Source organism: Penaeus chinensis, chromosome 31, assembly GCF_019202785.1.
Source record: "Penaeus chinensis breed Huanghai No. 1 chromosome 31, ASM1920278v2, whole genome shotgun sequence".
NCBI classification, from domain to species: Eukaryota; Metazoa; Arthropoda; class Malacostraca; order Decapoda; family Penaeidae; genus Penaeus; species Penaeus chinensis.
Window position 1 is genome coordinate 20,759,117 of NC_061849.1, and position 15,000 is coordinate 20,774,116.

Sequence of the window (15,000 nt, forward strand, 5' to 3'; positions counted from 1 at the left end):
GGTCTGAAGAGGAACTCGCGAATGGTTCGAACGGTTTATTTTAATTTCATCTTAGAGTACACGGTACTGTGTTTCTGTTGATATATACATACATACATATATATATATATATATATATATATATATATATATATATATATATATATATATACGCACACACACACACACACACACACACACACACACACACACACACACACACACACACACACACACACACACACACACACACACGAACGCATATATTTGTGAGTATGTGGTGTGTGTGTGTGTGTGTGTGTGTGTGTGTGTGTGTGTGTGTGTGTGTGTGTGTGTGTGTGTGTGTGTGTGTGTGTGTGTGTGTGTGTGTGTGTGTGTGTGTGTGTGTGTGTGTGTGTGTGTGTGTGTGTGTGTGTGTGTGTGTGTGTGTGTGTGTGTGTGTGTGTGTGTGTGTGTGTGTGTGTGTGTACATTTACATTTATTTATATATACATATATATTCGGTGGGTATTTTGGTAATGAAATTCTTCCTATTATTTCAAGTGGAAGTAATATGATTGCAAAATTAAATGAAGAGAAAGTTTACATCCGTCCAGTTTGTTTGAGTTTACTGTTAACCTTTATTGTAGAAATACAATGAATTACATTAAAAACAGTTTATACACCTTCCCTCTCGTTTAATTCTGGTCACAGGCATGGCTCTCACCAAACATTTTTAGTATTGTCATAAGCTATCCCGTCGTGCACAGTGTTCTCCTTTGCTTTGTAGTTTGTGTGAGCTCGCGTGTTAAAAGCACATTTCTGTATATTTATCTAATTCGGCACCTTACGAACACACTCCAAAAAAGGTTAGGCAAAACACCTTCCTTTCTGCACATCACATTAATATTACATAATGTAGGATAAAGACACAAACAACAACAAATACTCATCCCAGCCCATGCAGATTGAAATTAACCATGAACATTACATAACGTAAAGTTTGTTCACCAAATGACACCAATGTCTGCACGGTCTTTCCTAACTGCCCCTTTGTTGAGTTACGTATCCTTAACACACATTATGAGCATACTGACAGTTCTCACCCTGTTCATGTTTTGTTTAGAAATATGTTAGCGATAGTACATTCATCTCGTGTCAAGAGAAAAAGCGATAAAGGTTACGAATAGCACAGTATCATCCTTTGATTTCTTAGTGTTATTTCATTTTTTAGTTAAGGTTAAACCAAGAATATGGTGTAGTACAAAGGCTTGTACTCTTTCTGTCTCTGTCACTGTTTGTCTGTCTATATATTTGTCTCAATATATGTGTGTAATCTTATGATTATTATATTATGAGGCTCAAGTAAAAAGCACAGAAAAATATTTATTTCAAAGATTTATTTTCAAAATACATTTCACTTCAAAATATTTTTGCAAAAAATGCGAGTATTCCATTTAGTAGCCTATTAAAATATGCAAGCAGTCTCAATCTTGTTTCACTTTGTCAGATGACACTAATATTCAAACAAAAGCAATGGACAAGAAAATTACAAAGCAACCTGTTAATCTGTAAACAACATATTCTGCCACAGCATGCTGTCGCTAACTGCATAAGTGTAAATAAAAGTAAATTCATCAGATCAATAAATAACAGTGAATATTTTTTAAGTGTGTCACCTTTGCAATTCTTTTGGCACAAAATTAAAACTTAAAACTAAACAAGAAATCACAACCAAATTTCATATACTACAATATCACTCTCTGGTCACAAAAGAAAATCATATATTTCTGTAAGCAATATTTAACTCCACAGAGGTATTTATAGTTTTGCAGTTTAGTAGGATTACACAAGAGTCAGTGTCTAGAAACATTGTGTATTATGGAAATGAGCTGAATTTATAACCCTACCAAATATAAGAATATGTTATGTTCTGTATAAACAGTAGTTTTTTATCAGTTTTCAGATACCTTTTACTTTTTATTGTCCTTTATGGATTACAAGCTCCGTAATACAGTTTCTAACCTTATCAATATATAAATATTATTTATCAGAATATCAGAGTAAAAAAAAATATAGATTATGTTAACTTTTAGCATTAGTCTTCATTAAGTTCTATTGTTGATTTCTACTAATGCTGCTAGTGGGGATTATTAACATTTCTGTCTCATTTTCATATTAAAATTTATCTGACAAATACCATTTCAGTCACCTCTGTCATTTGACAGCATTTTTCTTTTTTTTTATTTTTTTTATTTTTTTTTGGGGGGGGCCTTTATTGTTTAGTAGTTTCAAAACTGAAAAAGTCCTTCATTAAGGACCCTTAGTTTTACAACCAATACAAATTGAAATAAAGTCTAGAAAAAAAAAATTAATATAAATATTTATGTGTCTTACATACAATTTCTGCATGTTCAGAAGGTACAGAATGCAATCATTTTTGAAAAAATAATATAAAGACAAAGTCTGAGATATTAAAATCAACATGCCAAAAGCTGCCTAGCAAAATAAGCTGTCAAAAACAATGCATTATCAGTAGGCTTGATATTGATAAAATTACACAGAAATGAAAAGCAGTTACACTGGATTAATAAAACTCACTTGCCAAAATTCATATGAAATTAATCAGAATACAATATTATGCTTCTAATGTTAGCTGCCAGAGGAATAACATTTTCCATACAAATTCAAACCCTAAAAGCATATACCATAATGAAGACCATTACCTATAGCCATGCAATTACAAACAATAACCTCCTTTATTCAACACCTTGTGCGAGTGTGAACTTTGGTTGCTTATTGACTGAGAACAAATATAGTGCATTTGTTGTTGCACTATTCCTGAAACACAACTACTTGATTGTGTGAAATGTAAACAAATAAACTGTTAAATAAAATAAATAATAGCAATAATAATAACAACTGCAACAGAAATATCAATAGTTATATATTTTTTTAGAAAATAATAATAATAATGCTAAAAACAATAATAATAATAATAAAAATAGTAACAATAATATAACAATAACAGTAACAATAACAATAACAATAACAATAATAATAATAAAAATAATAATAATAACAGTAAGAGTAATAATAATAATAATAATAATAATAATAATAATAATAATAATAATAATAGTAATTTACCTAATCACAATATTAACAAAAATATTAATTACATTAGGGATAGTAACATTACTTCATACCTGTGAATCTCCAATTTAGAACTAGGATGCCCTCTCAGGACTGATTTTAAAACTGCTCTTTGGTGACTAACCTAACATGGAACAGTTTATGAGTTTAAATGCTTACCTTCACTATTAGAAGGTAGCATGTAAACCAGATAATCATGGTTACTGGTACATCAGGTGTATCATGCTCATCATTAACAAAAGAACAAAAAGGACTGACAATATCTCTCCCATTTTAATATCATCTTGAGCAATCCTTAACCTTTATCATTTCTTTGTGAGTATTTATATTTATACAAACTTCAACATCAATTACAACTTTAACCCATAACTTTCTAAAAATACATACACGTGTACATTAACAAGTGTTGCGACGAATATCAAATCAAATAATAAACGTACATACCTTCCTGTATTTGGTCACCACACAGGCAACAGTATATAAGTTGTCATATATGACCATTAGTAACCAGATTCATTCTCAATATAAACTTTTGAGTTAAAATGCTGAATATACATATTTTTCTGTCTTATTATTCATTTCCCTCACGCTGTCCTAACTACAAGTACTTATAAATGTCTATTATTTTTGTATTGCACTTTAAATAGTTCATATTTTATATACAGAACTCTAATACCTGCACTTCATACATGCATCAAGCATTTCCAACTTTCTGCTTAAAGAATGGCAGTGCCCTTTCCCCAGTACTTAAATTCATACTCATAAAAAACAATAATAATCTCAACTCAAACTGTACAGAGTTTACTGTAACAAAGTTAGAAAAGGTACAAATATGAATGACTTTTTAATACAAGACATGTTTTAATACTACATCTTTATGAGAATTATCACATAATTCTGAAGAAGGTATAACACCGGAACTTTAATTAATTATTTTACAATGTAGAATCATTCATCCACTTTCATACCTTATATCACAATAAAATATTAGGTAATCACTCATTTTGTGAGAAAAGTCCATAAATTTAAAATTAAATTAGGATTATACTCAAAGTGCAATTATGCATATTCTTGTACAAAGAATTGAGCTCTTTTTATAGTAACTCCAGGTCAACGGAAAGCCTGTAATGATCACATCACTGTTTAGTATAAAAGCATATATAAATAGTGGTCCTCTCTGATTCATCAAGAGTTTCAGTATTTAGATTTTAAGTACAAAAAAATATATTTCATATACTCTATGTGGATGGAATGTTGCATTTTACCTGTTCAAAGTATACCTGAGGCAATTACTGTTGAAACATAATATTAAGCCTCTTATTCTTGCATTGTCCTACGGTTAAATGAAAAAATTCATTACAAAATCCAAACATTAGTTACATATTTTTCAATATATGACATTCAACAATACTACTTTAGAATAACTCTCTTTAGTAATGTATGATTTACATTACAGAGTAACAATTCCTTCCCTATATGGTACACCTTAAAACTCTGAACCAGAAAGAGGAAGTATTGACAGTATACCTAGTAAACAGTCCACATTAGAACTACCACAGCAATTAATAATTGCAAACTACCTGAGAGAGATTCTGCTCCAGCAATTTTAAAGGCATAATGTTTAGCAATTAGATCATTGGGGTTTCCTGTAATTCCATCAAACCACAATCGCATACATGGGCTACTGTCATTTGTGTATTTCCATGAATGATCCCAAACCTGTAAATAATAATAACTGATAATAGTAAAGTAATTAATTATTTTCATTAGTTAATTAAATTTAGCAAGAATAAATATGAACTTTATTAGTCATTTGTCATATATTGTGCTAGTATTCCTTTTTCATTTTATTGTTTATTGGTTATGTCATTATTAAATCATTACTTATTACTTTTACATCTACAGAAAGGGATTTATATCCATATGATGGTGACTAAAATGTCTATTAACAAAATCTTAATAAAGTGTTACTTACTTTTTCACAGAAATTTTGAGCTGTCTGGTAAATCTCCTTGAATGTCTTGCAGTCTGACCCCTTTGGACAAAAATTGGTTTTGCACTTTGTACCCGAAGTACACTGGGAACTCTCAAGCCATTCAAAATTTCGTGACCAATTGTCTGTACAAGTGTAATCATCTGCACAGCTGTTGAACCATGCTACGCAGTCACTTGCACAGAGTGGAACATTGAAGTAACGTTCTTTACGCCATGATCGTTTCTCCTGTTCAATGAGAATTAACTACATGAAATCTATAATGCTGATTGCAGAATTCATGCTGCTTTTAATTTGTTGTTCTTATTATTGCATGTATTAGTTTAGAAAATATTGCGATGTATAAAATACTTACTGACACAACAAAGGGACCAATATTTGGAGAGCATTCATAGAAGCAGTGGTCCTGTTTAAAGTGTCTGTGGCATTCACGTGACATTTCCTTCCTTGTCTGATGCATACAATGATTAAAATTAAAACTGTAGAGACTGTCTTCATGAATTTTCCTTGTAACTTCCTCTGTGCAACAAGCTCTCGTTTTCCATGGAGTACACTGCAATTGATACAATTTTTTTTACATACAATATATATTAGCAATAAAAAACAAAGTAATTCCATTATATATAATAAGATATGATACATGTGATAAAGCAACACTTTCAATTAATTTAAGCCATCTAAACATATTTCATGTACCTGTTTAAAAAGATTACCCTCTGGTCCAGGCAACGTTTTGTGATGCCTTGCATCTAAACACCAGTTAAGTAACTCATCAACATTTGAAGTCTTTTGTCCAAGGCCCATCCCACACTGGAGAACTATGAGCAGAAATGATAGGAAGTGCATGTTCTTCTTCATTCTCATGATGACCTGTAGGTATAATGAACCATGACTTGAAATTTCAGTCTGGAAACTAGGATATAATAATACTTAAACTGTTACAAATACATAATAATACATAAAGCATGCCGATGATAAATAGCCTTGACCTATAGGTTCTAATGATCACTACCTCCCTCTGTGTACTAGGAATAGTTGAGTGTCCTAACCACCACCACCACCACCACCTACACCACCACCACCACCTACACCACCACCACCACCTACACCACCACCACCACCTACACCACCACCACCACCACCTACACCACCACCACCACCACCACCTACACCACCACCACCACCACCTACACCACCACCACCACCACCTACACCACCACCACCACCACCTACACCACCTACACCACCACCACCACCTACACCACCACCACCACCTACGCCACCACCTACACCACCACCACCACCACCTACACCACCACCTACACCTACACCACCTACACCACCACCACCTACACCACCTACACCACCACCACCACCACCTACACCACCACCACCACCACCACCACCTACACCACCACCACCACCACCACCACCACCACCACCACCTACACCACCACCACCACCTACACCACCTACACCACCACCACCTACACCACCACCACCACCACCTACACCACCACCACCTACACCACCACCACCACCACCTACACCACCACCACCACCTACCACCACCACCACCACCACCACCTAAACCACCACCACCTACACCACCACCACTACCACCACCTACACCTGGAAACTAGGATATAATAATACTTAAACTGTTACAAATACATAATAAATAGCCTTGACCTATAGGTTCTAATGATCACTACCTCCCTCTGTGTACTAGGAATAGTTGAGTGTCCTAACCACCACCACCACCACCTACACTACCACCACCACCTACACCACCACCACCACCACCACCACCTACACAACCACCACCACCACCACCTACACCACCACCACCACCACCCCCACCACCACCTACACCACCACCACCACCTACACCACCACCACCACCACACCACCACCACCACCACCACCACCACCACCTACACCACCACCACCACCACACCTACACCACCACCACCACCACCTACACCACCACCACCACCACCTACACCACCACCACCACCACCTACACCAACCCCACCCCCACCACCTACACCACCACAACCACCTACACCACCACCACCACCACCACCACCTACACCACCACCTACACCACCACCACCTACACCACCACCACCACCTACACCACCACCTACACCACCACCACCTACACCACCACCACCACCTACACCACCACCACCACCACCACCACCACCACCACCTACACCACCACCACCACCACCACCACCTACACCACCACCACCACCACCTACACCACCACCACCACCACCTACACCACCACCACCACCTACACCACCACCACCACCTACACCACCACCACCACCTACACCACCACCACCACCACCTACACCACCACCACCTACACCACCACCACCTAAACCAACACCACCACCACCACCTACACCACCACCACCACCTACACCACCACCACCAACACCACCACCACCACCACCACCACCTACACCACCACCACCAACAACAACAACACCAACACCACCACCACCACCTACACCACCACCACCTACACCACCACCTACACCACCACCACCACCTACACCACCCCCACCACCACCACCTACACCACCACCACCACCACCTACACCACCACCACCACCTACACCACCACCACCACCACCTACACCACCACCACCACCAACTACACCACCACCACCAACTACACCACCACCTACACCACCACCACCACCAACTGCACCACCACCACCTACACCACCACCACCTACACTACCACCACCACCACCTACACCACCAACACCACTACCACCTACACCACCACCACCACCACCACCTACACCACCACCACCACCACCTACACCACCACCAACACCACCACCAACACCACCACCAACCCCACCAACACCACCACCAACACCACCACCAACCCCACCAACACCACCACCAACACCACCAACACCACCACCAACACTACCACCAACACTACCACCAACATTAAATGCAAAATGAAATGTCATCTTGCAATCTACATCAGATACTACATATTAGTACACTAAATAATCACTTCTAGTTCCAATTACACACAAATGTATTTTTGGAGTCTATGGATCAAAAAGTACGTTACAAGACTAGAAAAAATCACAATCATTCTGACATCCTGTGGGAATAGTGGTTATAGTTTGACCTACCTAAATATATGATAGACATCTTTTAGTTCAATTTAAATTATATTTACCATATCTATGTAAACAGTTAATCACTAGCACATTCGTGTACAGTTTCCTCTGTAAAATACTTGTAACTCAATAATACATTTCCTTAATGATGAACTTTTGATCAGGAGGGTTATCAGAAATAAATTTAAGTCAGGAACTTATTTGGAGTCAATTGGGCTTTTCCTTGGGTTCATCATATATAAAATAACTCAAAAGATGGTATTAGAGGTGTTAATTGGTAGTTGGATTAAGTCTAAGGTTCAAGTTCAAGTCAATACATACCTCTCTATTGGCTAAAACAAAATATGACAGTTTCAGTTTTTTTACCTTAGGCAAGCTACTGTTATGTTAAAATGTCAAGATACACTTAACCCAATGCCGCCAGGGAAAAGGAAAAAAAAATGGGGAAAATGCTGTGCCTATTTTCTATATTTTTTGTGAAATGTCTGCCCATAGATGGCTCTGCTAGTGCTTAGCCACAAAGGAGTCAAATAGTAGACCTTGTGATCGTACCTGATTTGAAATGGCGGGAAAAACGTATTTTATACTAGTGCTATGAATATCGATGGTGTTATTTTTATTATAAACATTATAATTATTATAAGTTTTTTTAACATTAGTAACAGCAAAATAATATAACGTAAAATATTTCATAAATCAAAGAAAAGGGTGAACGGGCGAGACAGGCAGTACTCGTAATTGGCTCATTGGTGACTTAGTACAAGTGTAGCCATCTACATGTAAAAACAAACAAGTACTAACAGTGGGCATAGCACGTGTCTACACGTCATACCTGTAGGCAAGGGGTTAAAAGAATGTATCTAAACAGTGACGCACCCCCCAGAAACGAAGTCCCAAAACCAGGGTATCATGCGAACCTAAAATCCATATCTAATCTTTCCTACCTTCTTTTTGTTCTCTAGACAGTGGGGGGGGGGGGGCAAGCTCCCTATACAACCCCTGTATTAGCACTTTGTTCCTATTTACAGAAAATACAACATTACAAACTCTCTGGCTGTGTGAGGGTGTTATGGAGTTAGTCTGAGTAGTGGATGTTTTCGTCTTGGTAACCACTCCATACACTTTTTTTTTTACTGTACTCTTGGTTGACATAGACGGAAAGTTTTCCGTTTTTATGCTTTACAAGATGGCAGTGTTCATTTCCCTCTATTTCTGTGCATCACTCTTGGTAGCATTAACCCAACGGATCTGTACATAGCGTTTCATTTCTAGGTGATTAGAGCACGCAAATGCAGGATATAATCACATACTACAAATGCATCTATTATGTATATCACACTACCTCTAGACTGACATTACCTTTACACATCTTCACAAGGAGACCTGATGTTCGAAAATACTAACGGATACCCAAATAAAAGGAAAATAAGTTAAAAACTGACACCCAAGATGAATGATGTTTATGTAAAAACAGGTAAAAACACTATTCGTATTGGTATTAGTATCACTGTACTGCCTTTCATAATTATCTACTTCTACGTACTAAGGCAATACCCACTCAGTACCTCGCATCAGCAACGGAATCCTATCCCTTGTAAAAAAAAAAATGGCACAATATCGAAGTTCCTCAGTGTGAAGAGGCCTCAGCGTATCACGTGCGAGTCAGCTGGATTTGTTTACAATTTCCATCTGCGTTCGAAACTTGGCACCGACTTCGTTCTGATCATTATAGTGTTGCGAACGCAGACCTACAGATACTTTATGTTTTTTTGGTTTAGAATAACTTTACATCGATAATTGGATTTATTTGTTGTTGTTTTTAAGTCATGGTAAATTGTTAATGTTGATACATGGCTTTAACCGAGAAAAGAGGCACGTAGTTTATTATAACATTATCATCATTCTGTAGCATGGCTGAGTGATAGAGTGCTGGCTTTGCAATCTCAATGTCCAGGGTTCGCACCCGGCCGCCCCTCTCAGTCAACTAAGCTGTGAATGAGTTGACGTCAGCATGCTGGGGTTGGAAAGGAACTGACCACCCTACCGCGTTAAGCATGTTTGTGTACGAACATGTCCACATGGATATTGGGCCATCTTTGACTTGACCATCAGTATTTACTGTCTATTTGGCAGAAAGATGATGATAGATATTGATAATGATAAAAATGGTAATAATGGTGATGATAATGTTATTAATAATAGTAATATTAATAATAATAATTATTATTACTATTATCATCATCATTATTATTATTATAACAACAACAATAATAATAATAGCAGTAATAATAATAGTATTGATAATGATATAAATAAAATGATAATAACGGTGATAACAGTAACAATGATAATAATTACGACAATAATAATGATAATAACAGCAATAATAATAATGATAACAATAATAATGATGATAGTAGTACCAGTAATACTTTTTATGATAATAATATTAATCATAATAATAATGCTAAGTCAGCCCACTCTCTCATTTTACGAGCTGCTATCGGACAAGCTTTAAACTGATAAAACCCGTGTTAGTAGAGGGTTGATAGAACTCAGATTTTTTAAGCAAATCTATCTAGTGTAGATTCACGAGTAACTCTCCATGGGCAGGATGAACTCTTTAGTCCTGATTGACCATCATCCAAGACTTGGTATACCGAATTTTGCTACCTGGTGAACAAAACCGGATTGATTGCAATCTTGAACCGGGAAATCCGACGCCCATACAACCACCAAACAAAATACGTCTCAAATGGACTTGCGAAGAGTACACTCAAATCCCAAAAGCGTTTTTTACTCAGCTTTAGAAAGTACTTCTGCCAACATAACTAAAATCACCTTTGAAATTTGGAGATTGAAAGTTGGTAGTGATTTCAGGGCAAAAACAGAGATATCATGCGCAACAATATGCTAACGCAGGCAGAATTACATCATACTAAAGCTTTTGCTTGGGAGTGAGAGGCACTGTGAATAACACTCAAAATATTTTAAATTATATATAACATTTTTCTGGTATTCACTCTTAATTTATATAAATTTATTCATAGGTTGCCTTCTGGTTTAGAGATAAACTAGTATTATTGCACATAAATGTATAGTATTAAGCAAGATCGATGATGAATAGGGGCGTTAATTGGGGGGGGGGGGGGGCAGTGCTGTACCAGTCTATTCTGCTTTGTATGTGTCTGTAATAAAATTCAATTAGCTCTAAAAGAAACACCGGCCTGGGTTTCCAAAGTCATAACCTTAATTTTCTTCATAACCTTTTATGTACTCATGAACCAAAGAATTATAGACCTATAAAAACTAATAAAATTCATACCTCGGTATGGACAGAATTAAACTATTTTCATCACAACATACTTCCAACAGACCAAAAAGGCTGTCGTAGGGACTCATTTGGTTGCAAAGATGATCCTTGAAAACTGCTCTACAAGGAAAAGGAATCTCATTACCGCTTGGATAGACTATAGTAGAGTCTTTGCCAGTGTATTCCATTCTTGGATTTTAGAATCTTTAAAGCTTTGAAAAGTTTCTCCTATAATAACCAGTGTTATCAAACATAATTGTGGCAAACAATCCTTACCCTCAACCATGAAAAGATTGAATATAAAGAAACTTCCATAAGAGGCGGGATTTTTCAAGGTGACTCCTTATCATCACTTCTTTTCTTCATAGCATTATTCCCCCTCTCCCATGAACTTAACGACCCTGGCTATGGGTATAAAGTAAGGGACAGTATCTTCAATTACCACTTTCGCATGGGTAACCTCAATTCTTCAAAAATGATGAAGAACTTGAAGGTATACTTAAGATACTAAAATCCTTCAGTGATGATATTGACATGGAATTCGGACAAATATAAGAACTTGACCAAGAGGAAACATATAAGTACATAGATGTCAATGAAGGATTAGGCATTAACCATAGTCAAATGAAGGAAAAAGTCAAGAAAGAATACAGACAAGTCAGATTTAATCATAAGTATCAAACTTAATTCGTAAAATCGCTTCACCGCCTGCCTTTACAGGCTGTCTCATCTTGGCACGAAATGAGTACAAGAACAGAAAGGATAGAGTTGAGCACTATATTCACTAGCAATTATGCGTCAGTACGGCTGCTACGGCATTGATATCCATGAAAAATGGTACGAATGCAAACCAGAGGCAGTCAGTACCTGCCCTCCCTGAACAGAACAAATCTTTACAAAATTGTCTGAAGCTGCAATAATGAAATAATGACTTGCCATTTCTTGCTTTATGCTATGGATTTAGACATGGTCAGTTGTATGCGTATTAGCAGATAGTCAATTGAATAGTAATAATGATAATAATACTAATAACAATAATAAGGATGGTATTAACAACAACAGTGATAATGATACTAATAATAATGATGATAATAATAATAAGTATAATGATACTACTAATAATAGTAAGTATAATGATAATGATAATAATATTAACAATAATGATAATAATAATAATGTTAACAATAATGATGATAATAATGATGTTAATAATAATGATAATGATAATGGTAATGATACTTATTATTATATGATAACAGTAACAATGGTAATGATGATAATAGTAATAGTAAAAATAATTATAGTAATTATGAAGATATTTACTTGTGTTATCACCATCATTACTATCATTATTTTTATCATTGTTACTGATATTAATATTTTTCATCATCATATTTATTATACCATTATCGTTATTGTTATTATTACTCTTATTATTGTTATCGTTATTATTACTATTACTTTTATTATCATGATTGCCATTACTGTTATCATTAATAGTAGTAGTGGTAGTATCCTTATTGTTATTCGTATCCTTATGATAATAATATATATTATTAATACTATTATTATGATGATGATGATGATAAAAACAGCAACAGTGATTGTGATAGTGATAAGATAATGATAATAATAATGATAAAAATAGTAATTATTATTATCATAATAATGATGATAAAAAAAGTTTAAATAATGATAACGATAATAGTAATGATGATAATAGTAATATTATTATTTGTACTAATAATAGTAAAGATGTGTGTGTGTGTGTGTGTGTGTGTGTGTGTGTGTGTGTGTGTGTGTGTGTGTGTGTGTGTGTGTGTGTGTGTGTGTGTGTATGTGTGTGTGTGTGTGTCACTGGATCTATCAACGCTGCACGCACGGTAAAGCCTACTCGTACTGGCGTGACGTCAATATGGTATTATCATCGATAAGAATGACTACAGTGACGACATCAAGAACTGCCTCTTGTTCTGCAACAAATTAACTTTCTATGATTGTCTTGTCTTGCCATTTTTGTTATCATCATTAGAACAGCATAATTCATGTTTGGTTATTAGTATTCTTTCATTCTTTCTTATTAATACCATTGGTATCAACAGTTATTTTATCACTCATGTAATTATATAAATAAATGCACTACACAGAGAAGTGAAAACAAAAAAAAATCGCGGTTCTTCTCAAAGCTACGTGGCATGGTTAATGTCATTAGAATTATCCTGACATAATAAATACATGGTTTTATTTGTTTTATAGTTTATTAGCCATTCATTGTAATATCATTAATTCGTTACGTAGTTCTCAGTGATTTTTCCTGATTCATCATCTGCAACGAGAATGATGAATGTCTTTAATTTTATGGCGACGACTTTACAGGACAAGACAACGAACACTTTGTTATAAAAATAAAAACAAAAAAACTCCGAGACCAAATATATTCATGGCAAAAAAATTTCCATCCTGCAACTATCTTTCAACAACCTTGACCTCAGCAGTGTCCACGTCAGAGGGAACGTACAGGTGAATAAGCTTAGAATTATCTTTAAAATTTTATTTATCTGTTGGTTTCATTTAATTGATGTAAAATGCAAATGCTTCGAAGACGCGCTTTGGCTTTTTTCTCGTAATGTTCTTCACCACAGGCTGCATACTACAAACTGGTATAGTTGGCAATAAAATACAAGGAAGAACTACAAGCTGGATCCCACAACGCAAAAATTCTTGCCAGTGAAGTCTTTTGAGGCTCAGATGGTTTTTGTTTGTTAAGTATTTATATATATGTTTTTTTTATTATTGTCATTTGTCTAAGTTCCGGCAGGCGAGGAGACCTTGGCGATCGCGAAGCTAGAAGTGGATTTCCGGGTATCTTAAAACCATTTGCCAGAGGATTTTCCGGTGATACAGGATTTTATATGATCTATTACGAGTCGTTCTAACCATGTATGTAATCGACAGTATATGTAAAACGTAATATGGAAGGATAATCTTTTCTTCTGTGAAGTTGGTATCATCAGTAGTTACTAATCAAGGACAATTTTTGAAGGCGTTATTTCCTATATAATCGTTAGTGATAAGATAATTGGTTCGAGTATATAACATCAGAACTTGTTCGTTTACACTCAGAGGTTAGCATCACATGGTTTATTCTTCTTAAGAAAAGGTAATATTGTTTTTAGCATTAAGGAACATTGTATATTATAGGATCAGTTGGTGATTTTTACTGATATGCAATTCAATTTACAAATCATTACCTATGTATTTAGATTCAATCAGACTTTATTTTCATTATAGATTTCTATATATTCCTCATTTCAGTATGTAGAGACACTTCATAGTTTATGCAATTATACTTTGAATACCATCATACTTGAACGTAATACTGGGCTTAATCTCTCTTTTTTTTTCTTACATTA

At 35.6% G+C, this 15,000-nt stretch overlaps 2 protein-coding genes across 11 annotated transcripts in view; one reads left to right on the plus strand and one right to left on the minus strand.

The window, feature by feature from the left end:
* The window catches only part of LOC125041654, a 51,378-nt gene that overhangs the window by 27,391 nt on the left and 8,987 nt on the right, over positions 1–15,000 (plus strand). The window contains exon 1 of one of the 8 annotated variants that reach the window (XM_047636796.1): positions 13,886–14,107. The exons of 1 other annotated variant lie outside the window; for it this stretch is intronic. The gene's annotated coding sequence lies outside the window, so the exon portion shown is untranslated. 6 more of the 8 variants (XM_047636801.1, XM_047636800.1, XM_047636798.1 and 3 more) reach the window with 6 other exon arrangements.
* LOC125041655 (folate receptor gamma-like) lies at positions 3,046–9,989 on the minus strand. Of its 3 annotated transcripts, none has more exons than XM_047636805.1 (5): positions 9,840–9,989; positions 5,821–5,977; positions 5,463–5,660; positions 5,090–5,335; positions 3,046–4,833 (listed from the first exon to the last, which is right to left on the minus strand). In XM_047636805.1, exons 2-5 carry the CDS (start codon positions 5,854–5,856, stop codon positions 4,642–4,644), a joined length of 672 nt encoding a protein of 223 aa, XP_047492761.1. In that variant the 5' UTR covers positions 5,857–5,977; positions 9,840–9,989; the 3' UTR covers positions 3,046–4,641. The 3 variants fall into 3 exon arrangements, with proteins under 3 accessions (XP_047492761.1, XP_047492760.1, XP_047492759.1); XM_047636804.1 differs by having other exon boundaries at positions 3,047–4,833; positions 5,804–5,977; positions 9,833–9,931; XM_047636803.1 differs by having other exon boundaries at positions 3,048–4,833; positions 5,804–5,977.

Excerpts from the sequence above, each read along its gene's own strand:
- LOC125041655 (XM_047636804.1), bottom strand. The coding sequence starts at position 5,971 with ATGAGAATGAAGAAGAACATGCACTTCCTATCATTTCTGCTCATAGTT. Across the intron at positions 5,661-5,803 it reads AGGGTAATCTTTTTAAACAG|TGTACTCCATGGAAAACGAG; the intron begins GTACATGAAATA and ends TATCAATTGCAG. Across the intron at positions 4,834-5,089 it reads CTCAAAATTTCTGTGAAAAA|GTTTGGGATCATTCATGGAA; the intron begins GTAAGTAACACT and ends TATTATTTACAG.